This window comes from Sycon ciliatum, chromosome 10 (genome assembly GCF_964019385.1).
Source record: "Sycon ciliatum chromosome 10, ocSycCili1.1, whole genome shotgun sequence".
Taxonomy (NCBI): Eukaryota; Metazoa; Porifera; class Calcarea; order Leucosolenida; family Sycettidae; genus Sycon; species Sycon ciliatum.
In genome coordinates, this window is record NC_088652.1 from 5,052,853 (window position 1) to 5,075,115 (window position 22,263).

The following is a 22,263-nucleotide window of genomic DNA, read 5'->3' on the forward strand; positions in this document are numbered from 1 at the left end:
GTCTTTGGTTGATAGCGGTATTGGAAGCTAACCAAGGGTTTTCCGACTGGCCTGCTCTGAAAGCGGCACTTGGCGATGTGGCGGTTCAATAGCCAATTGAGTCATCTTTCCAAGATTCCTTTTGAGTCTCTCTCTCCTCTCCCGGGGAGACCCACGTGACCAGTTTTGGCAGTGAGCAATAAGTAAGTAAGTATGTGTGCGTGGGTATGTGTGTGTGTGTGGGGGGGGGGGGGTTATCATCATTCAAGGTGGGGGGGGGGGGGGGGGGAGGGGGAGTCCATGGTCAATCCAGGGTGCCAATCCGAGCTAATAGTTTCATGTATAACAGGTCGAGTCGGAGATAGAAAGCAATTGCTATCGCTTTCCAAGTGATGAGACAGAAGACAAATTCCATAACACGTGCGGATTGTGTATATCACTTCACGAGCCACTACGCAAGTATGGACAGCATTCATACAGGTATGCTGTGGAGTAAATGATCAATCGTGGTACATGTATAATGATAGCTGTGTGTTTAGAAATATCACGGTATGGTTCATCCGGTCCCTCAAACGGATGAGTATGGTATGTTATTATGTTCTGTTATTACGGATGCTTCAATATTGTTTTTCTGAAAACAACTGTATAGAAGATTGCAATACAAACGTGTCAAATAAAGATTTACCTGTGGTGCTGAGCACGAGCTGCTAAAAGAGAGCCAAATCACCAAAAAAATTGTTTCTCTGACATTTATTGAGCATGAAATTCATAAAAGGAAGGATATTGTGGCATGAAAACCATAAGAAATAGACTTACAATGATACCACTTGTGATGTGCTATTGTGAGTGTATGTCTGAGTCATGTACGGTGATGATTTAATTTTTGGTTTACAGATGCGTGTGCTTCCCTTACGGCCGCCATACATGGTATATGGTGCAGCGGTATTTTTCGGATTTCACTTGCGTTGCATTCCTTCAGTCTTCGTATAGGTGTTTATCGGTGTTTGCTGGCAGTACATGCTTCGCCATTTGCTTACGAAGCTTGTTTCTCGGGTTTTGCTGGTGCTCAGGTACTGTCGTACAGGCTCTAATCCACACTCATGCCATCCGGTGGTAACTAGAGAGAGAGCGGAGATCAACATGGCATCATCATTAACTTTTAATGTAAAAAAATCATCTTATACAACATAATAACGTTTTGTACATTTTTAGTCAACCACCACACCACAGCTGTGCTCTCCAGTCGACCTCGATGCCCTGCCTCGACACACCATTAGCAAGCGACATATCCGTTGGCACTAAGTGCCCTCATACAGCTGCTTCCAGTATAAAACTCATAGCACTCGTATCCCTTATTTGTAACCTTTTGTGTAAAGGAAAATCGGTTGGAGAGGAACTTCTTTACTCCCTTGCTAGAGGGAAAGGTTGTTATGAAGAGGATCATAATGAACAGCTCAAACACAACAAAATGTATATGATGGAAGAATACGTACATTGAACGCTCCTTAGCAGGGGTCGTACAGGGGATTCTAAATTGGAACCGCGTCAAGCTGCATAAAACACAAAAACAATGAAGAGGAATATAGCTGACTTAATTAACGAATTATGCACACTGTCGTTTGTTCTTCGCAAGTTTTTAAGCAAACGTCAAACGGATATGCATATATGACTTACCGGTATTTCAATTACATTTTTTAAAGATGACTGATTTGTGTATTGCCAAAGACTTCTTCACTAGAGAATGAAGCTCATGCACCGTACTATGTGGTATGATGACTGTTGAGGCAGTGAACTGAAATAATAAAAACCAACCAAACCATGATCCGGTGAATACGGGATCAGTGATAATACAATGCCCGCTAATGTACTGGTAGTTCTGGCTTTTCTGCCCCCAATCCTGTGCCTACGCAACTCCCTATCAGCTACATGAAGTAGTTCAAAACGTAAGTGATTCAGAGTTCCGGGTATTTCCAAGATATAGACGGGCCCCGTTTCTCGACAGCACGGGCAAGAGAAAGACTGGTATGAGTGTATACACGTACCATACGACCGTTTCCATAGTCACCGGTGTTCACATAAACTGCAGCTTGTGACGTTGGTGGACCTGAGGTGATCACGTTCAGTGTTGGCTTTATGGCCGTTGGGCTGGCTACAGTTGCCTGTACAGCTTCGGTATCTCTGCTCATATCCACAGCACAGTATGTGTCTGACGAAGCCACTCCCTGTCCAGCACATGCAGATCGTTCGCAGTGTGGTGTGACGGCTTGCTCCATTTTCTGCAGGATGCATCATTGAAATAATGTTGTGAACACATGAACAACGACGAAGTTAACCTACCAGGAACTGTACGATGGTTTGATTGTGTTCCAAGGCATTCCACGTAGAGCTCTGTGCTTTGGGTGGTCATCAAGAAGAACAGGCAAAGGTCACCTGGCTTGGGACATGCTTGACATACCACGAGCCAGTTCAAGTTGCCAATTCAAGTTGTGGCAAAGCATTATTACACCACTGCTGGGTAATACTTCGTACTTGCATACTGGTATTAGTTTAGCCCCACAACCTGCGATAAAATGATCAACTGTAGCACCTACTCCACTGTTACGTTTACGTATCTATGTCATTCGTATCTTCCCAAGTTGTACGTTTTTACTGTTGAGATACCGAATTCCGACTAAACAGCTGGAAAGCATTTGTTGTACCCAGTAGTTTATCCTATTTAGCTGTGAAGACTGGTTCTACGAAAGAGAATTTTTTTCTAATCAGTGTTCCTCTTAACAATGGCTCACTGTTAACATGTAGTCTCCATCTTCCCAGTGTGGGTGAAGTAAAAGAATCAAACAATAGAAATATCTGATATTGTCTCACTATGAGTTACTTACCCCAACTTGCTTGATGGTGAACGGTGGTACAGCGCTATTAGACACCGTGTCCAACTCCTGTCCATTGTCGCTTTGTACTGTGTCATAAATGTTGCCCTTTTTCTCGGTCTAATGAACAAAGCACAAACACAACCAGTGAAATGATTCCATTACACGTATGTGTTGTATACCGCATTCGAAGACCTCGATCAACTGTAACCTATCATGAAGGACCCATTGGTTGGAGTCTTCTTTACTTTCCCCGATAGCTTCACAAATAAATATCAGGGAGTCGTCAGATATAATATTTCATCATTCCTAACTGCACATCTTTCCAAACTGCCTATGCACTTGCAGGTGTTTGGATACCCAATTTGCGACTGCTGTGCAAGCCGTGCCTGGACTAGCCTTTTGCTGTGTTACTTAACCTAGGCAGGTATCAGTGGAGTACATGCCATTAAGCTAACCCCTGACGTACCTTTGGCCTTTGAAGAACACTGTACTCCTCACTGTTTGCCTGTTTAAACATTTCAGACGGAAAAAAGCATGGAAAAATGAAGGTCATGCATGCAAAACTGTGGGAGGATGGATGTTGGAAACGTGGAATACCGGTAAATCCTTTCATTGGATATGGCTTCCTTCGTTTTTTTTATTGTTTTCTCCTTTTACGTTGAGTTTATTCATGGAGTTCGTTGACAAAAGTTTATTATATATTTTTTCGAACTTAGAAGTTGCGACTTCGGCGGTAATAGTCACGAAGTTGGTTGTTCCTACTAGGAACACACGTTTCTTGCCGAAATTGACACTTGACTGACTCACGGATGCCATCTGAAGCACACGAGGAGAACTTTGCACTTTCCACTCTGCAAGCCTGCAACAAAGCACCACTCCCTCCTGAATACACAGAGTTTCGGGGAATTCACCCCTCATCGGTTGAGCTTGAGTAGGTGGAGGAAGATTGTGCCTGAAAAGCACCACTTATACCGAGTAGTAGGGGCGACGTTCTCCTCGTATTGTTGTCCCTCACGCGGACGCGCGACTAGTTGTTGGAGGTGACAGCGTTGTGAATAGCTACTGGCTCTCAACGTTTGTTTAGCACAACTTCATGATCGACTCTGACTCACGCTGCTACCTGGGGCTTCACGAGGTGTTTGTAAGTTTGTATCCCTGGTGATGGTTTGGCCTGGAGAGCAGTATATAAGTGGTGCTTTTCAGGCACAATCTTCCTTAGCCTACGCAAGCTGAACTGACGAGGGGTGAATTCCACGAAACACTGTGTATTGAGCATGGAGTGGTGCTTTCTTGCAGGTTTGCCGAGTGGAAGGTACGACGTTCTCCTCGTGTGCTCCGGATGGCAGTCGTGAGTCAGTCAAGTGTCAGGTTCGGCAAAAAGCGTGTTTTCCTAGTTGGAACAACCAACTTTATATTTTTAATTCAATACAGAACAGAACATCATTATTTCACATCTGCATTTTCTTCTTTCTTCTTCATTGTATGGTTTATCGCATTTGAATCCATTGCGTTAATTTTGCCGGTACAGAGGCTTGCTTCCTTCATGTTCGTTTCCTCACAGCTTACGTGAATTTGTATAGTAGAAGTGGTTGGGATATGGCCAACATTCTAATGCCTTTCTATGCCTTATTGAATCAAACAGCTGTCTTTGCCCAAGTACAAGAACATGTACAGAAGCGTTTTGAAACAGCAGACCGTAATATCGCAATCAAGAGGACAAACTTATGATATAGAATGGTTACTGCGCCGTTCGTCCTCTTGGTTGCCATATGAACATCTGCTAAGCGTTGCTGCCGGTGACACTTGAACATGGGTGTGCGAGGATGACCAGCAGAGCCTGGTACAAGAATAATCACGTGTTCATGCAATAGTGGTAAGCGAGGTGTTTTGAGCTCTTCAAATGACTTTACCTCATCTTGCTCTTGCTCAGTGGACAACTGCAATGTTGTGTTCTGATATTGGACATCTGTCACTGCTGGCTCCTGCATGTGACCTTTGTGCAAGTGGGCGTATGTGTTGTCCTCAATGTCATCCTGAAGGAAAGAAAGCACAGCAGGAATGTCAGTCTTTTAAAAAGAACTCAGTATAGAGTAAGCATTAGCCCTGCTAGTCTCCCATCAACAGTTCCTTTTCCCCGAAAAAAGATGCGGAAGAGCCAGAAATATTTCTCTCGTCTTGATATTGGGCAACAGCGAGCTAAATTATTGTCTAGAGAAACATAGCCAGCTTGAATAGGAAGTGTCGTTTGTGCCCGGCCACGACGTATCGAAGAAAAACAATGGATACCATGTCCTATACACTGTTTGTCCTGAACTCTTGGCTTATAAATTTGGAGAGACCCCGAACTATGGAGAGACTCCTCACTTTGGAGAAACCCTTCACTTCTTCTGCAAATGTCTTTTCCCCTGGATCCCAACCACACCTTGCCACAGTTTTCTGCATGTGTAGGCTTTGATAAGATCTCCGTGTTGTCATACGTCTCATCAATGTTGTTAGAACCATCCTGGCCACGAGTGGGTGGCATGTCAGCTCCAATGGCAGTGTAAAAGCTCTCCGGACGTAAAGCGGATCTGGGAGGCACACCCTGCATGGACATGCACGCAATGAAATGACTTCATAAAAGAACTGTAGTATCCCTGCCCGACCAATACGGAAGCAGTACGGAACTAATACGGAGCTTTGCCTGATGTATATTTAGTGTATCTCCGTATGTAAGCGTACGTCGTCTGCTGCATAAAAGCGGCTGCGCATTTCTGTTTTGAGGAAGAGAAGATTAGATTAGATTAGATTGGATAGCAATGAAAGCTAACTCGGAGAATAAGGATTCAGCCTCTAGGTGAGCACCGGAGAGAAAGTTATTTAGTTTGCCGCTTCTTCTTTCACGAACGATTATATCTCAGGTGTGTACCTGAAAGTAGAATAAAAGTAATTATTGTTGATTTCACCGCGCCTACCACTCTTTACGTCACGGCTACCTATTACATTGGTGGCAGCGCTGTAGTTTTAAATAAAACAACGTGATTCGACCACAGACCCCCATGGCTCAACCCGCTGCAGCTCCGTGCGACGAATCAAGATGAGAATCATGTTTCTTGCCTTCCTCGGCCTGGCACTGCTTAGCCTGCAGCACAGTCAGGGTGCTAGCGTGGATCACCCTTCTCTCCGCACGGCATCCACTGGAGACTCCGACGGCGATTCCAAGCGACCCGCTACCTACATCAAGTATACTACCGGTGGTGCTGGCGAAGCTGATGAGGACGACAACAGGCAGGCTGCTGCCCAAGACAAGGAGGGTATTCCCCAAGACCAGCAGCGTTTGATTTTTGCAAGCACGCAGTCGGAAGCAGGAGCCCACTCTTCACTTGGTACTTCGCCTCCGTGGTGGAATGCAGATTTTCGGTAACACTCTTCCTGGCTAGACCATCACTCTTTACGTCGCGCAAAGTGATGCTATCGACAATGCGAAGACCACGATTCAAGATGAGGAGGGAGGTCATTTGTCTGACGCCGAGCTAGCCGCTCTGAGTGACCGGCTCAACCAAGATGAAGATAAAACCTGGCTCGCCCTCCGCCATAGCTCCAGCCGCCGTGGTTACCAACGCTGATTCCAGGTATGGCATTTTCTTTCTGTCTTCCTTCAGTCTCCCTGTTCTCTTCAGTCTTCCTTTATGCGAGTGTGTGAATCCAGTTTAGTTTGGTAGGCGTCTGATCATGGTGAGCCACGGCTTACCCAGCTAACGTGGGACAATGTGTGTGACAACGCCCCTTATAGTTATAGTGTATTCAGTTCGGTTTTTGAACTGCGATGTTCCTGGCGGTTTGTGCCAGCGTAGTGCAGCAAGAGTGCTGTGGTTTCAGGTCCTATTTGGAGGACAGTTCTTTCCCCTTTTGACCCCGTGAGATCGTGTGAAACTGGTGTGCTTCTACTTTATGATTTGTTATCAGTTCATTTCTTCTGTCTACTCTAAACGTTATCATTTCCGATATATTAATTTGCCATCTTCCGGTTGACGCTGTGTTCGTAACTCTTCACTAATTTTTTAAAATCACGAGGGCGTGATTATCTGTAGGAAGGGAGGGTGTAGTATCCCTGCCCGACCAATACGGAAGCAGTACGGAACTAATACGGAGCTTTGCCTGATGTATATTTAGTGTATCTCCGTATGTAAGCGTACGTCGTCTGCTGCATAAAAGCGGCTGCGCATTTCTGTTTTGAGGAAGAGAAGATTAGATTAGATTAGATTGGATAGCAATGAAAGCTAACTCGGAGAATAAGGATTCAGCCTCTAGGTGAGCACCGGAGAGAAAGTTATTTATTTTGCCGCTTCTTCTTTCACGAACGATTATATCTCAGGTGTGTACCTGAAAGTAGAATAAAAGTAATTATTGTTGATTTCACCGCGCCTACCACTCGGCTACCTGTTACAGAACGTCCCCCCAACCCCCACCAAAAATGTACACAGGAACATTTTGAGATTTCCATGTTGGGCGGGATAACCGCGGAACTGATATAATTCGTTGCTATGTTGTTTCTATTTCGCTTAAGTGGAAACGATTCTCTAGTGAGTTCCCCTCTGTAGCACTACATGGCAAGTGTAATGTTGACGGTTCCAAACACTGATGCGTGATAGTTATGGTGTCAGAAAGCAAGCGTTTTTACTGAATTACGAGAAACCAGCATCCTTTTAGGGAAAAAGCGCCGGGAAACATCATCAACAGAGGATGCACCATGTTTTTTTTTTGTTTTTTCACTACGTTCACATAACCAGCTCGAAAAGAATAAGGAAAGACAATGGTACGGAGACTAGGACAAACGTGACAACTAATGAGCAGGCGCTGCACCGAGACGCAGCAGTGATGGTGGGGCATTGATGACTGTGCCGGCCTGAAGTCTCGGCGTCACGGCCAAAAACACGCACCAAAAACAATGAAAAAAGAAGAAGATAGAGCTGTACAGGTGAGAAAGATGCAAAAACCCAAGGCTTAACACGAGCGATTGTGGGGGAGAAACTGTCTTAGCGTCATACTATTCATAGGGAATCGACTGCCCAGAGCCAGTTTGTGCTGCAAAGATGGCGGTAAACATTCGTTTTGAATGATTGCATTCTCTTGCTGTGGGGAGGCTGGGATAGGAGAGCGGCAGGGAGGGAGTTCAAATCGCTGATGCTGCGGTGTGGGAACGAGCGCTTCAGTGATAGCGGGGCAGATGCAGGCAGCTGATGTTGGAGCTGGTGGTCATGGCCACTGACAGCACCGTGCTCGCTGCGAGGTCTGGGGTTGGTAGAGATGATGTGGCGCGGTGGCAACACAGAGAGCAGCTGCGGAGGACCAGGCAAGTAGCGCAGCTTGTACAGGCAGGCAAACGAGGCAACAGTGCGGCGGATGGCCAGGCTGGGTAGGTGTGACCCAGGGCCGATAGCATGAAGCGCGCGGCGCTGAACATTGTTCAGACGCTGGAGGTGACTCTGCGAAGCTCCCATCCATACAAGAGGCGCATACTCCATGACTGATCGTATGAACGCCTTGTATACGGTCGTCCGGCCGGCGGGGGTGAGTATGTGGGCGGCTCTGTTTAGGACTCCAAGCCGTTGGCGTGCACGGATGGCTACGGAGCGTAGGTGATCGCTGAAGGTCAACTTGGCGTCCACCTTCACACCAAGGAGGGTGATGGTGGTTGTCTCGGGCACCAGTGTGCCACCAAACAGGAGTGGGGGGAGATCTAAGCCGGTACGTCTGAGGGTGGCTGTCATGGCCTGGGATTTGGTCGGTTCAAACATCACTTTCCATGTACGACCCCACTCGTGCAGTCGGTCAACGGACACCTGCAGTGACTGCGCGGCCACTGTTGGGGTCTGCTGGGAGGTGACTAAGCTGTACAAAGTTGAATCATCAGCATAGACTTCCAAGCTGGCGCCGTCAGCGAGAACATCTGGCGCGTCGTTGACGTAGGCCAGGAAAAGCGTTGGTCCAATGATGCTTCCCTGGGGGACTCCAGCGGAGGTCGTATACCTAGATGACGTCCGCCCTCCAACGAGGCACTGTAGGGAACGGGTGTCCAGGTATGACGCCAGCCATCTCTGAAGCGGACCATCTATGCCTAGGCTACGTACCTTGTGGAGGAGGCCGACATGCAAGACACGATCAAACGCTCCTGCGATGTACACAGCAAGGATACGAGCCGCCCCTCTACAGCCCACAGCGCTTGCCCAGGCAGTTTGGAGAGCTTGCAAAGCGTCCGATGTTCCGAGGCCTCTGCGAAATCCAAACTGGTGCGACGTGATGATGGTCATCAAAATAGTTTACGATGTGTCTGTTTTCAAGAGTTTCCATTACTTTCGAGATTATGCACAGTAAGGATACGGGCCTGTAGTTCCTAAGGGTTGAGCGGGAAGATCGCTTTTGGATCGGAACCACGTTGGCCGTCTTCCACATCCTAGGTTGCACTCCAGACCGGAAGCATAAAGCAAATAACTTGGACAGTGGCTCTGCGAGCTCATGAGCACATTCCTTAAGGACGCGAGCAGAAATACCGTCAGGCCCGGTAGCCTTGGAGACGTCGAGCCTTGCCAGGAGGCGGCGGACAGCCTGTGGGCGGAAGCGGATGGTGCGAAGAGGTGGAGCCTCTGAGGGAGCAGGGTCCGGTAGGTCAGCCTCCACAAGGTCCGGACCGGCAACGCTACATTTCTTCGAGAAGAAGCGAGCGAATGCCTCTGCTTTCTCTGAGCTCGTTGCCCACTCACGGCCGTCAGAGTCGACAACTAGGGGAATTTCGGGCTGTGTGCGGTTGCCAGCAGCGTTCTTCAACTTCGTCCACCTAGTTGAGAGGCTGCGACGGAGGCTGTCCTCCTTTGCACGTCGTGATCGGAACTGGGTGGCGATCGCTACAGTCACGGAATCGGTGAATGCCTGCTGAAGTGCTGGGTCATAAGAGTGTTTTCTCCATTCGCGCCAGCGCTTCTCCTTCTCCCTCTCGGTCTGGGTGCATTCAGGCGTCCACCATACCGGATCGGAAGGCCTCGTTTCCAGGACTTTGGATGGGTCAAACTGTGCAACAGCTGCAGTAATCAAAGCGGTAACCTGCTCACAGGAAGTTTCTGGGTCCTCCGTGATGATATCACCCCATTCCACGTTGCGAAGGTGCGCCCTGAGGCGATCCCAGTCTGCCCTGTTGTAGCGAAATACTGTTCGCTTAACAGGAGCACGGAAGAAAAGTCTGACAGTACAACTGCATGATCAGATCGACCGAGGGGCGGAAGTATACGTGTAGTTACTGGGGACGTGAACGTTGACATTATGAGATCCAGCGGGTTGTTTCCACGAGTCGGTACTGTGACATGCTGGACAAGAAGATGGGCAGCGCAGGTATCTTCGAGAGCCTCGCCTGCAGGCGTAGTTTTCGAGCTGTTCAGCCAAGCCCGGTTGTGCACGTTGAAATCGCCAGCTAGGATGATGTGGGAGCCCTGGTGTCTAGCTTCTGGGAGGATGTTGTCGAGATGATCGATTAAGGTAAGATCGCCAGGGGCACAGAACCCCGGCCGATACACTGCTCCCAAGACGGTGCGGAGACCTGGGGCCAGCTGGAGAGAAACCCAGATGATCTCATGTGCGGGGGACATGAGTCTAAAACGGTTTCCACTATAAAACACCACTCACATTAAGAACCTGCGGTTTAGTGATATAGAAATGCAATCAGACAGGTGTAATTGCAAATCATTCACACATACGCCCATGCGCATATCCGACCGCAAAATAGTTTAAATAAATGAAAAACGTACGTTGTTGATCGAAATCGCTTGCATACCCACCTGAACAAACACACCATATAATAATACGCACAAATAAGCACACGAGACTTAAGACTTGTATAACTGTGGTGTTATCATCTTGGGAACAAAATGGAATCACACTTTGAAAAGGAAGGACTAGAGTTCATGCCCCTCACCAGCATCATTAATTTTACTAGATATCCTAAAGTACTTTCAGCGTTACCTCATCACGTGGAATGCAACTAAAATGAAACTCAACAATCACAATGACTTATGTGCAGCAGAGATGTGAACGAAACAGGACGAGGACGAGTATCCAGGAACAACATTGTATAATGTTAGAACTTGTAGGTCCTTGATTCTTTTCTTTTCTAAAAAAAGATATTACTGACTTTACATCCGAGTCCATCATTATGAAGTCTTTTGCCTTCCGACCAGCTGGTATTCAAGCACATATCAGGTGCAAAATAGAAGTGGGTGTAATGGGGCCAGCATTACATTCTTTTTTATCTATTTTTCCCTTTTTCTATTTTGTTTTCATTTTTGCCCTCCGCCCGTGGTTGGTTTCACCCTCACTTCCTTGTAATGGCTAATTGAAGTAAATTCATTATGTGCCTTGAAGTGCAGAGAGTAAATAAATAATCTAGATGCCTTGCTTAGCATTCTTTGCATCAAACAGCACTCCTTGTCCAAGTATTTGAACATGTTCTACTTGCAGTACTAATCTTTAGTCTACTTGTACCTCAGGTTGTTCAGTTGACAACTGCAACTTTGTGTTCTGATATTGGACACCAGCCACTGCAGGCTCCTGCACGAGACCTTTTTGTAAGTGGGCGTACGTGTTTCCCTCGCTGTCAGCCTGACGGATTATACACAGCAGGAATGTCCGTTTACAGAGGTCAGTATTGAGCACGCAATAGCCGTGCTAGTCCCCCGCCAACAATCCCTGTTTCACGAAGAAAGATGGTGAAGAGCTAGAAAACCTTCTGGCCTTGAAAATGGGCAACAGACAGCTATACAGTATTGTGTTGAGAAACATAGCCAGCTTGAGTAGGACTTTTGGAGTTTCGTGTGTGCCAGGCCACGACGTATGGAAGCAAAATGATGGAATGAGAGTTCCGTTTAATATGAGGTTCCAACACTGTTTGTGCTGAACTATTCACTTACAAAATTTAAGAGACGCCTCACTTTGGCCAGACCCCTCTGCTTCTCTTTCATCCTGATCCCAACCATACCTTGTCATAGTTTCCTGCGTGTGCAGGTTTTGATAAGATCTCCGTGTTGTCATAGGTCTCATCAATGTTGTTAGAACTCTCCTGACCACAAGTGTGAGGTATGTCAGCTCCGATGGCAGTGTAAAAGCTCTCCTGAGCTGACGTAGCAGATCTGTGAGGTACACCCTGCATGGACATGCACGCCGTGAAATGACTTCATAGAAGAGCACCCCCCCCCCCTCTCCCCGAAACAGCTTATTGGAATGCAGAGACGAAAATTTCGAGAATTTATTGTTGGGTGGGATGACCGCGGAACTTATATTAATCGTTGCTATTGTTGTCTCCATTTCGCCTATTTGAAAACAATTATCAAAACCCCAATCAGATGTAGAACCTCTGGTTTAGTGAAATACAAGGCAATTAGATAATTTCAATTACTATCATTATTTGAACGGATGTTGAGCCATAAATAAACGTAGAAAGGAAAGCTGTATATAGTATCAAGTTACAGTGATGGAGAGTTACTATTAACTCGTATCCATATGTCCTTTTCCTTTCTACACTATCATGATTATCATTATTATTATGACGGATGACCCAAAGGCAATGGTACCTAACTCAAGCGGTGTCTCCGGACCAAACGCAGAGCAAGGAGCTCAGCCAGCTGAAAACGTCAGAAATTACAATATGCCCATGCACATGCAATGCATGCCAGATAATTTTATTTATTTACAAAATTAAATTAATGGAAATCTCAGATGGTGAGCCAAGGAAAAAATTTAACATGGGAAATTGTGGGCACAAGTTATACGACTGAGTCCACCTACTAAACCAGAACTTGAACAGTCAGACGTGCACAATCTAGCACAAAACTGACAAGGAGTACTGAGACATTCCACGGCATGAAAGTCAGCTTGAGCACTGCTTGATAGCGCTAACCAACAGCCTTCCAACTTGGAAGGTTCATGGATATTAGTGCTAATTCCAATTAGGGATAAAGGTCTGGTTTAGTTGGTGGACTCAGTCGCACAACTTGTGCCAACAATTTCCCATGTTATAAATGAATAACATACGTTGGTGATAGAATTCGCTGGCATACCCACCTGCACAAACAAACCATGTCATAATATGCACCCACCAGCACACACAGTCAGTCATGCACGCATGAATACACAAACACACACACAAAACACACGTGCATATACGCAGACATGTACACACATGCTGTGGTTATCTCGGAGACAAAATGCAATCACATTTTCAAAACAAACGAACAAACTTCATACTCCTCACCAGCCACATTTACCGAACTTTCACGAAGTACATTCAATGTTATCTCATCACATGATATGCAACAAAACGAAACACAACAATCAAAATGAGGTACATGTATATGAAAAACATCGTATGATGTGTATTGATGACCTCGTCTACCTACAATGAATGACAAAAGGTGCAGGTGTGAGGCCCAGAAACCCCACAAGCAAAAACTTATGATACATCCAATGCCAATTAGACGATATTCAAAGTATTAAACAAGCGACTGGACACAACACTAATCACCTTGACATCTGCAGGACTGGGCATAATGCACTGGTGACAGACGGCAGCACTGGATTCAATGGTTACGAACAATATGGTATTGGGTTTCCATCGTCTTTTCTGTTAGTCTTGATGTTGTTTGTGATAATTATTATGATATTAACAATCCACTGCTATTCATTGGTCAATATGATGCCCTCAAATAACTTCATAAGAGATATTTCGCTTACCGCTGAGTATATATGATCACCACCACCACCACAATCACCCGAGGAACAAGATGGACGTCGCCTAGCAGTGGTACCTACCATGGCGTATCGTTCGCTTGCATCCTACAACAAAACAGCACAGAACGGAAACATTGATTGTAAATTCTCAGCACCTCACCTTTATTGAACTCAAGTGAGTTTAATTCCATTGAGCAATGGATGCTCTTGGAGGGTACCTGTTTTACATTAGAAGCTCATCCAAAATTTTATTAATGGGGTCAAGGCATTCACAGTAAATAATATACTTCGAAGTCCTATTAGTGATATCAAGAGTACGTAGTACCCCGAAGAGTGTGCAGCTCCTGCATGCTCTGCTGTCTCGACCGAATATCAAGTTGCGTAATAATTATTGTTATTCTGCACAGCTCCTGCACACGTGATTCAGGACGTGTGTACGTGTGTCAACACACTACATGTTACCTTGATCTAGTCCGCACAGCTTCAACTGTGGATTTGTCTAGCACAGGTCCAGTACATATCTGATAAGACATGTTCAATGGCAACTGCATCATAACAAACACCGTCAAGTGGAATTCTGTCGTTGCAGCATGGCGAAGTTGCACACTCGTGGGGTCATGTATTCTTGGTGCTAATATATTACTGAAGTGAAATTTACCCTTCGTGGACTAAGCTTTGGAAATTCTCCTTACAAGGTTAGTCTCGTGTTCTTGAGGACGAGAGCTGGGTACAGACTGATTTCCAAGGTCCAGTTCGCCACCTGGCAAGAACAAAAATAGATGAAGAGGAATTACTAGCAGAAATTCAGACCATACAATTACGGATGGTCAGTATTGTGCCAACTTGAGAGGGTTTTGACACTTCAAGGTGAGTCGTTTTGGAGATAGGGAGCGTACTGAGAAAACAAACAAACAAAGTGAGTCATACTGTCGCAAGATAAATTCAAATAGGAAGCCCTCAACCAAAAGCCCGAGGATAATTTTGCAAACCTCGTCAAGTGCGAAGATACTCAAACCGATTGTGGAATGTAACAATTTGTGATATCATTCCAGTCTATCAGATCTATTGTAAACTGTTGCAAAACTTACTATCTGTTTTCGATACGGTTGGTTCAAGTAACGAATCTAAAACCCTGTGGCTAAGCCTACATTCTGACGAGACATTATTACGTAAAGTGACGTATCAAGACAAAAGGCGGTGGTATTGCTATCACATTTTGTATTTGGACAGCTCTTCTAGCAGAGACTATCTAAAGGCGTCTGGTCTACTTCGTTTCATTCACAGGTTCAAGGATGAGGTTGTAGGCATTTTCCAGAACAGACAGCGGAAAAAGCCACACATATATCCTGAACGGTGAAATACCTCAACAATGGTCTTGCATGTTCGCGTACCTTGAAAATGTTTGAGAGGTATCATCTTGAATTTCCACAGAAGGATAAGGGCTGCGACCAGCATGAGCAACACAGCAACAGCAACAACAGCACCTATGGCTGCAGATACAGAGCCGCTTCTGGTCTCCAGAGAGCCACTATTTGTGGAAGTGTTGATATCAGACTGACTGGTAATGGCTCGAGCAGCCGTGTGTATAGGACTCTTATGTAGATCCTTGGGGATAACAGTGGCGCTGGCTGGGCTGTCTTGAGAACCACTTGTTGTCTCATCTTTAGTATTTGAAAGTGTGGTGCCAATACCCATCGCACTAGACACCGTACTGGTCCGTCCAACCTTGGTGACAGGAATGGCACTGCTTGTGATGCCTTGAGACAGACTCGTTGTGATAGCTTTCACTGCGGACGGTTTGGTGCTGATATTAACCACGTTAGACGGAGAGCTGTGCCGTCCATCTTTTGTAACAACAAAGGCGCTTACGTTGTAATGCACATTGCTAGCCAAACCCGTGAGCGTGACATTGTGTACACCACTGCAGATCGTTTTCGTGTCCTGGGGTTTCGCTGTATTCCGAATGAAGCAATAGTTGGAAATTACTGATTTGTAGGTGTCCTTCACAGAAACCCTGATTTCACTGTCCGTTGAAGTAATAGTTAGTTTTGATGGTGCTGTAACACAAAGGCAATAGCAGGCATGTTCCAAAAAAATCACGACTTGCAGATCGTCTACAGTGATACCAAGGATGGAGATATTTATTTATACAGTTGGTAGTTATCACTGTACACGACCTTGAATGTGGGCTCCCAGTATGCACATATGCAAAAAGTACCAAATCATCACCCCATGCTGTTGCAGCACAAACTCCACCAATATCTCTTCTAGCATAAATGCCACCTTGGTCTACAGCATTCTCATATTGCCCATGATTGCGTAGGCATTAAACTCCGGGTAGCGACAAACAAGCCCTGCCCTTGTTGTTCTGTTTATGCACAAGTACACACGTACTACACATTATGTACAAATAGGTGGATGGACCTTTCCGTGCAGACGTTTCAGGACAGACAGAGGCCTATCTTATACAATGGAAACAGTGTAGTTTGCATATCAACTGGACTCAAACTGTTGGTGATGGTGAAATGAGATAAGTGGGCAAGATGCGACATCGCCGATTCCAGCTAGAAATCATTCTGATGGTCATCATGTGCTTATTGCCATTTGGCAGAGTAAGAGATGCACAAGTATTATAGACAGATTCATGCGAAGGTTTCAAACAATGATTGTTGTAAACTAGGCGGAAACCTTTTGGGGTTGTACTTGCCTGCGGGAAGGGTCGTGATAGATGTTGATTGGGAGAGGCTGCTCCAACCGTATTTGTTTTGGATTGCTGTGGAGACGCTATAGTTTGTGTCAGCTGTCAAATCCGTAAACATGTAGGTAGATTGTTGGAATGGAGACGTGTACAGCTCAGAAACCTTCTTCTTTTTACCACATTTGAAAAAGTACCGCACAATAGGAAGGTCGCCGTGCACCCTTACATTGGCCTTTAGCTGGACAAATGTGTCAGCGATTTTGTATATTATTACCCCCAATGGACCTGAAACACATCAAAACGTGATACCAATTACAAGTTCACTCATTGAGCGGGTCAAGAACCACATTTCAATTTCTAGGGGATGCCGAAACCCTATAACCGTAACGGCATTGATCAGATGGAGTTCCTAAATGGTGTATGTGTGTACGCGTATATGTATGTGTGTGTTGTGGTAGTGGTGGTGGGATGAATAGACCAGATCCACCAACCCGAGGCCAAAGGTCGAACTTCCATTTGACGCAATTCATCCATGTTTCCCTTGCGCTAGCCCGCAAGGCAGGCAGGAACAGTGAGCATCTATTTAGACCACTTGTTGGTGCTTGGGAAAATGTTGAAGCAGACTATGGTGTTGGTCTATCCCCAAGTTCAGGACATAACCCCGCTGTTTCTGGCCCTTGAGGATGACCTTCGTCATGGCCACCATGAGATCGGATGAATTGATCGATTCTTTCAAGGGACTCAGCAAGTCACCAATCGAAAGTTGGATGGCTAAACTTTCCTAGTAAACTTGGATCGATGCGCGAACACATTTGGTTTGGCAGCGCTGCGTTGTTGTGAGCAGGAGTGAACCCTCGTTTTGGTACCTTACTTGAAGCTTTCAGTTCCTTTTTTATAATTTGGTCCATATCTAAAGAAAGGATGGTTTCTGGACCACATTTTCATAGTGGGTAAATGAGGGCCTAGGCATTAAAGGAGCCATCCATGAGCGAAATCGGCCATTTCGCCATGTCGGGTGTAATATTTGGTCGTTACAAACATCCGTTCGCCACTCCATCCCGCCCCAGCACTGAGTGCATGCACCTCAATCCCATTGCTCGCCCTTTCTATTCCACCTCTTCGTTCCCAGCACAGCATAAACTGACAGTCATGCTTCTAAACAGCAGGAGTCTTCGTAACAAGAATACAGGCGTATCTCAGCTAGTCCACCAACACAATCCTGATGTCATCTGCCTGAACGAAACTTGGCTTGATAGCACAATATCTGATATTGAAATTGCGATCAGTGGATACAGCGTCCTGCGCAATGATCACCAGAACCAACTTGGTGGTGGTGTATTGTTACTTCACTACTATGCTCTCTGTCTCTTCCAGCTGGCACTCCAGCACACTCGCACATGCACTGAGCCACAACTATCAACAAGGAATCAAGAGAGTTGACATATCGAAATAGTAGTAAAGTTGGGAGAAAAAGACTCCTCTTTTTCCACGAGATCCAAGATCCAACAGGAAAAAGGACATGCACAAAATGGCGCCCATGTCATCCATTGATGCGTAATCATGGTAATCACAAACTAGTGCAGCGACCAAAGAAAAGACACAAGTGAAGAAGACGAAACAGCGCTGCAGCAAGAAGATTGGATCGCTGCAGTCGCTAAAATGCACTAGCCTACTGAATGTAGTTCCACGTGAGCATGCAGTGACATGGCCATAAACAGAGTGCATACACACTCACGTCATACCGATACGTCATTCATGACAAAAGAAAAGGAAGGAAAGTCACGCGCGAGTCAAACGAATCAAAGAGCGGAAGACTACTGCAAATGCTACGAAGAATTTGTTGGAGAACAACATTTGTACTCAAACAAATTAATGCACAAGACGAGGAATTTGTTTGAGAACAAATGCACAAGAATATGAATCTCTTTGTAACAAGAATGGAGTCCGTAATGAGAATTCTTAGAGAAGCTAGGGAACTAGAACTCGGGGGAGAATTCGGCTAACTATTCAAACGAGTCTGGACTCAGCTACAAAGTAAGAATACGATCAAAAAACTAATATTATTATTATTATTATAGGCTTTTCTGCGTTGGCATCGCCAAGCAACCTTGGCTAGCTTTCGCATAAGCTGCTCCATGATGATGAGACGAAACAATGAATGCATGTTTATATGATCTAGGACAGAACCAAGGTTGAGAGTATTTTTGAAGGAAGCTGCAAGTTCAGGGCTCACGGTTGGGATGCCAAAACTCGATTACGTGGGAGGACATCTTGAAATCTGATCACCATAGAAATGAGCTCGCGTGACTCGAGCTGTGCACGCCTACGCGGCGCGGAGCACAGCAAGGAGAGAGTTGCAGTGACCTGGTGACTGACAAGAAGTAGTAGAACTGAGGAAGACGGAGACCGGCTGGGGACTTGCGTTTCACTTTGGTTGCCGTTCACTGTCGTTGTTATTGCTTCTTTCCGAGCGAGTGTGTTGCGAGCAGTGCTGGCCTCGTAAGCCGAAGGCTTCAGACAGTTCGTTCGCACGCTGAGTCCTGCGATGAGAAGTCGCGAGTTCTGCCGCCGAGTTTTTTTAGTGAGAAAGGGATCGACATCTATGTCGTCCGCTGATGCACTGGCGCAGGTGAGGAGAGGTAGAGGACAAGAGCTCCTTGATGGAATGAAGCAAAGACTCACACCGTGTTCTAGTTCGTTATCTCTGTTCTCAGAGCGTTTTGTAAATGCACTTACACGAGTGAAAGAGCCGTGCCACGCTGCTGTGAGAAGTGACGATGGAGAGTTGTGAATTATTTGATTTGCCACTCTGTTTCGTTGCAAGAGGACGAATCAAATGGCTTCGCCGTTGTACTGGTCATGTATTTTCGGTTCGCCATAGCTGCTGAAGCACACAGCAGTAGAGCGCCGATGAGCGAGACAGCAAACGGTGAATAATATTTCAAGAGTTTGTCAGTCACGGAGGAAACATTGCAAAAAACGCCTTGCTGCTGCCTCGCTGGTGTAGTTTCCGCATCGTACAACGCATATGCACAGGCTTCCTTCCTTGTCGTCGCGCACGGGAGTTCGCGTGCGCCCCTGCCGACTTAGCTCACTTCAAAACAGTATAAGGTAGCACAATATTGGCCGATTTTGACAATCGATGGCTCAAAATCCTCAGTAGATACTAAGCTACAGTTTAACCGAAGCGATTTTTTTCTAGATGAAGGGATCGCTGTAGAGCATTCACGGACTTTGTGACCATATCTTTAGTTTCCCAGGGCCAAAATCAAAAATTCCTTCGGTTGAACCCCTAGTTCACATCTTGCCTGGTTCCACCCAAATTTTCAGTGTTGTACTGTCTACCTGTGCTACCTTATTCTATTTTGAAGAGGCATGTGTCGCACTGAAAATGCGCTGCGAGATGGCTAGAGTTTGTGTACAAGGGGTGGTCGAGCTGTGGTCGCGTGACAGTCGACCTGTCGTCGCGTGAGCTGGCCAGAAACAAAATGGCGCCCACGTATTTGTACACAACCGTGAGCCCTGAAGTTGTGTTCAGGAACACAAAGTCGCAAACTCTACGAAAGTAAACTGCAAGAAATGTTTTGGGGTTGATTTCATGATTATTGTAGTCACAGGTTGTGTTAGAAGCATAAAAAGGTTGTGTTTTCACAAGTATGTTGTTTACATTCCTATTCTTTAACAGGATAATATTTGCACGAAATATGTTAGTCAATGAGTTTTGTTATGGTACACCGTACAGCCATGCAGCTGCCACAGGTGGAAGCAGTATTAGGCTTTGATGTATGCTTTTATCACATTGCTGCATAGGTCTTTCCAGTCTTGTCAGAGTGGTTCGTGGCCGGCCCCGCCAGATGGCAGCGGAACTTGGGTTTTCGAAGTATGCTGCCATCATAACGCGTGCTGGTACATCGTCATCTAGTCTCAGGTCATGGCCAAAGAGCCACCACCTCGCTCTCACAATGGTTTCTCCTAGGGGCTAGGAGTTGGTGCGCTAATACAGCTCACTGTTTTTGATGACTTGAGGGTACTTGATCCCGACGAATGTTCGCAATTGACGTCTGTGGAATGCTTCCAATCGCTTGATGACATTGCTTGGGACTCCCCATGTTGAGCAATTGTACAGGAGTATTGGTGTGATAAATGTGCTGTATAGCTTGACACGTCTCTTCTCTCTCCTCTGCGAGCCCCTCACCCCCAGTGCCCAAAGCCGTTGAAACGCACCTGTGGCCAGCTGCATACGCCGAGATATGTCTTTCCTGTCACCCAGTAGCGATCCCAGCTTCCGGGTCAGCCTCCATTCTTCTGCAATACAGTCGCTGAACCTCTCGGTATGGGTGACTTCTATCTTGGCGGAGTTGACTGTCAAATCCCATTGCTTTAAGGTGTCTCCAATGGCAGGGATGCATGATTAGAGGTCAGTTCCCCTAGATGACAGAAAGTCAACATCATCAGCATAATGTGTCAGTTGGGAGGTGCAGGTCGATGTCGAGTTGTGGCCGGATCGGTCAGATATTTCGCACATCCCGCAGGGCCGCTTCTAGATACACGATGAATAGCACAGGAGATAATGAGTCCCCCTGTGGGGTGCCTCTGTCGGTTTTGAACTTAATGCAATCCGTTCCCGGCAATCGAACCTGCAAGGTGGTGCGCTGCAGAAGATATGAAACGTCGTCGTTGTCAAGAAATGACGCAAGAACATCGATCAGCTTCGGACGTGAGATTGTATCGAATTCTTTTGACACGTCGATACCGATAATGTCATACTTCTGTTGTAGGCGTTGGCATCGAGCTATAGCCCAACGGTAGGATCATATTACGTCCGAGGAGCTTCTGTTAGGCCTGAAACCGCTCTGGGTGGGAGATAAGCATTTATGTATTTTCTACTTACACGGGACAATGTTACAAGCGACAACACCTTGCGCAACACCGTCAACAGTACTATTGGTCGCAGGTTAGATGGGGGCCCCTGGCCTTGCCAGGTTTTTGTAGTGGGATAAGAGTCCCGTCGCCAATACAGAGTGGCTCATTGTTGGAAATAGCGGCATTGTATATCCGAGCTAGCGCATGGTGGAGAGAGGCAGGCCCGTACTTGATAAGCTCACCTGCCATGTTGTCTGGTTCGGTCGCACGGCCGTTGTTAAGGCGCCTTGCTGCCGATGTGATTTCCTGCTGTGTAACTAATATCGTCAGAACTATTGTAACCTTCCCGCCTTTGGTTATGTAATCTTGTTACCCTTTTTTGCGTTTCCTCTAGTGGTTTTATTGCACTTGTATCTTGATGTTATTTCTAACACCTTTCTATTTACAGTACTTAACTTCAGTTTCTTTGGTTGTATCCTTAGTTCCGTTTTTTTCCCACTGATGATAGGAACGAGAAAATCGATTCTGGGTTTTCAATAATATTTTTGTTATAAAATACACAGTAATACATGTCAAACAAGTAACGTAGTTGCGTGATGTCTGCGGCCTTCATCCTATTCATAGCTATGATAATAATAATAATAATAATAATAATGTAGAAGAGAAAAGGACATATGGATACGAGTTAAGAGTAACTCTCCATCACTGTAACATGATACTTTATACAGTCAGAAAGTGCAATAACTAGGCACAAAACTGACAGAGTACTGAAACATTCGACGTCCTGACACCTAGCTTCAACACATCTCCGTAGCGCTAACCGACAGCCTTCCAACTTGGAAGGTTCAAGGTTATGGAAAGACCAAAGAGGGGAAGGCAAGCGCAACGAAAACGAGCAAAAGCTACAGTCCCAACGGAACAAAGAATGTCGATTGTTACTGGACGATGACGAGACCAGTACGATATTTGACAAAGCGGTCTAACTACAATTCGAAGCAGCAAAGCAGCACACCACCCAACTTGGGTGGGTCATAAATATCAAAGATAAGTAAAGAAAGGGAAGCTTTGCGAAAACGAATTGTACAAGCCGAAAGCCAAACTCCT

General features: G+C 45.9%; 1 protein-coding gene and 1 long non-coding RNA gene across 2 annotated transcripts in view; both read right to left on the reverse strand.

The window, feature by feature from the left end:
- Positions 1–393: 393 nt before the first annotated feature.
- On the reverse strand, positions 394–15,594 carry LOC135825890 (uncharacterized). The gene is made up of 13 exons (XM_065338525.1): positions 14,990–15,594; positions 14,291–14,358; positions 13,602–13,703; positions 12,903–12,932; positions 11,851–12,015; positions 10,625–10,654; positions 5,272–5,433; positions 4,760–4,882; positions 3,316–3,354; positions 2,859–2,966; positions 2,022–2,255; positions 1,473–1,529; positions 394–1,096 (listed from the first exon to the last, which is right to left on the reverse strand). Exons 1-12 carry the CDS (start codon positions 15,291–15,293, stop codon positions 1,509–1,511), a joined length of 1,386 nt encoding a protein of 461 aa, XP_065194597.1. The 5' UTR covers positions 15,294–15,594; the 3' UTR covers positions 394–1,096; positions 1,473–1,508.
- A 717-nt stretch (positions 15,595–16,311) lies between these two features.
- LOC135826003 (uncharacterized) overlaps positions 16,312–22,263 on the reverse strand; it is a 40,968-nt gene continuing 35,016 nt past the window's right edge. Inside the window, exon 3 of the long non-coding RNA XR_010555189.1 lies at positions 16,312–16,581. This is a non-coding gene — a long non-coding RNA (uncharacterized LOC135826003). The remainder of the gene's footprint in view (positions 16,582–22,263) is intronic.

Bases quoted from the DNA above. Each gene is read 5' to 3' on its own strand.
- LOC135825890 (XM_065338525.1), bottom strand. From the start codon at position 15,293: ATGGGTATTGGCACCACACTTTCAAATACTAAAGATGAGACAACAAGT. The intron at 12,933-13,601 runs GTAAGCGAAATA...TTGTTTGTGCAG, and splicing joins GTGATCATATATACTCAGCG to GTGGGTATGCCAGCGAATTC. The intron at 5,434-10,624 runs GTACGTTTTTCA...ATGTCCATGCAG, and splicing joins AAGCGATTTCGATCAACAAC to GGTGTGCCTCCCAGATCCGC.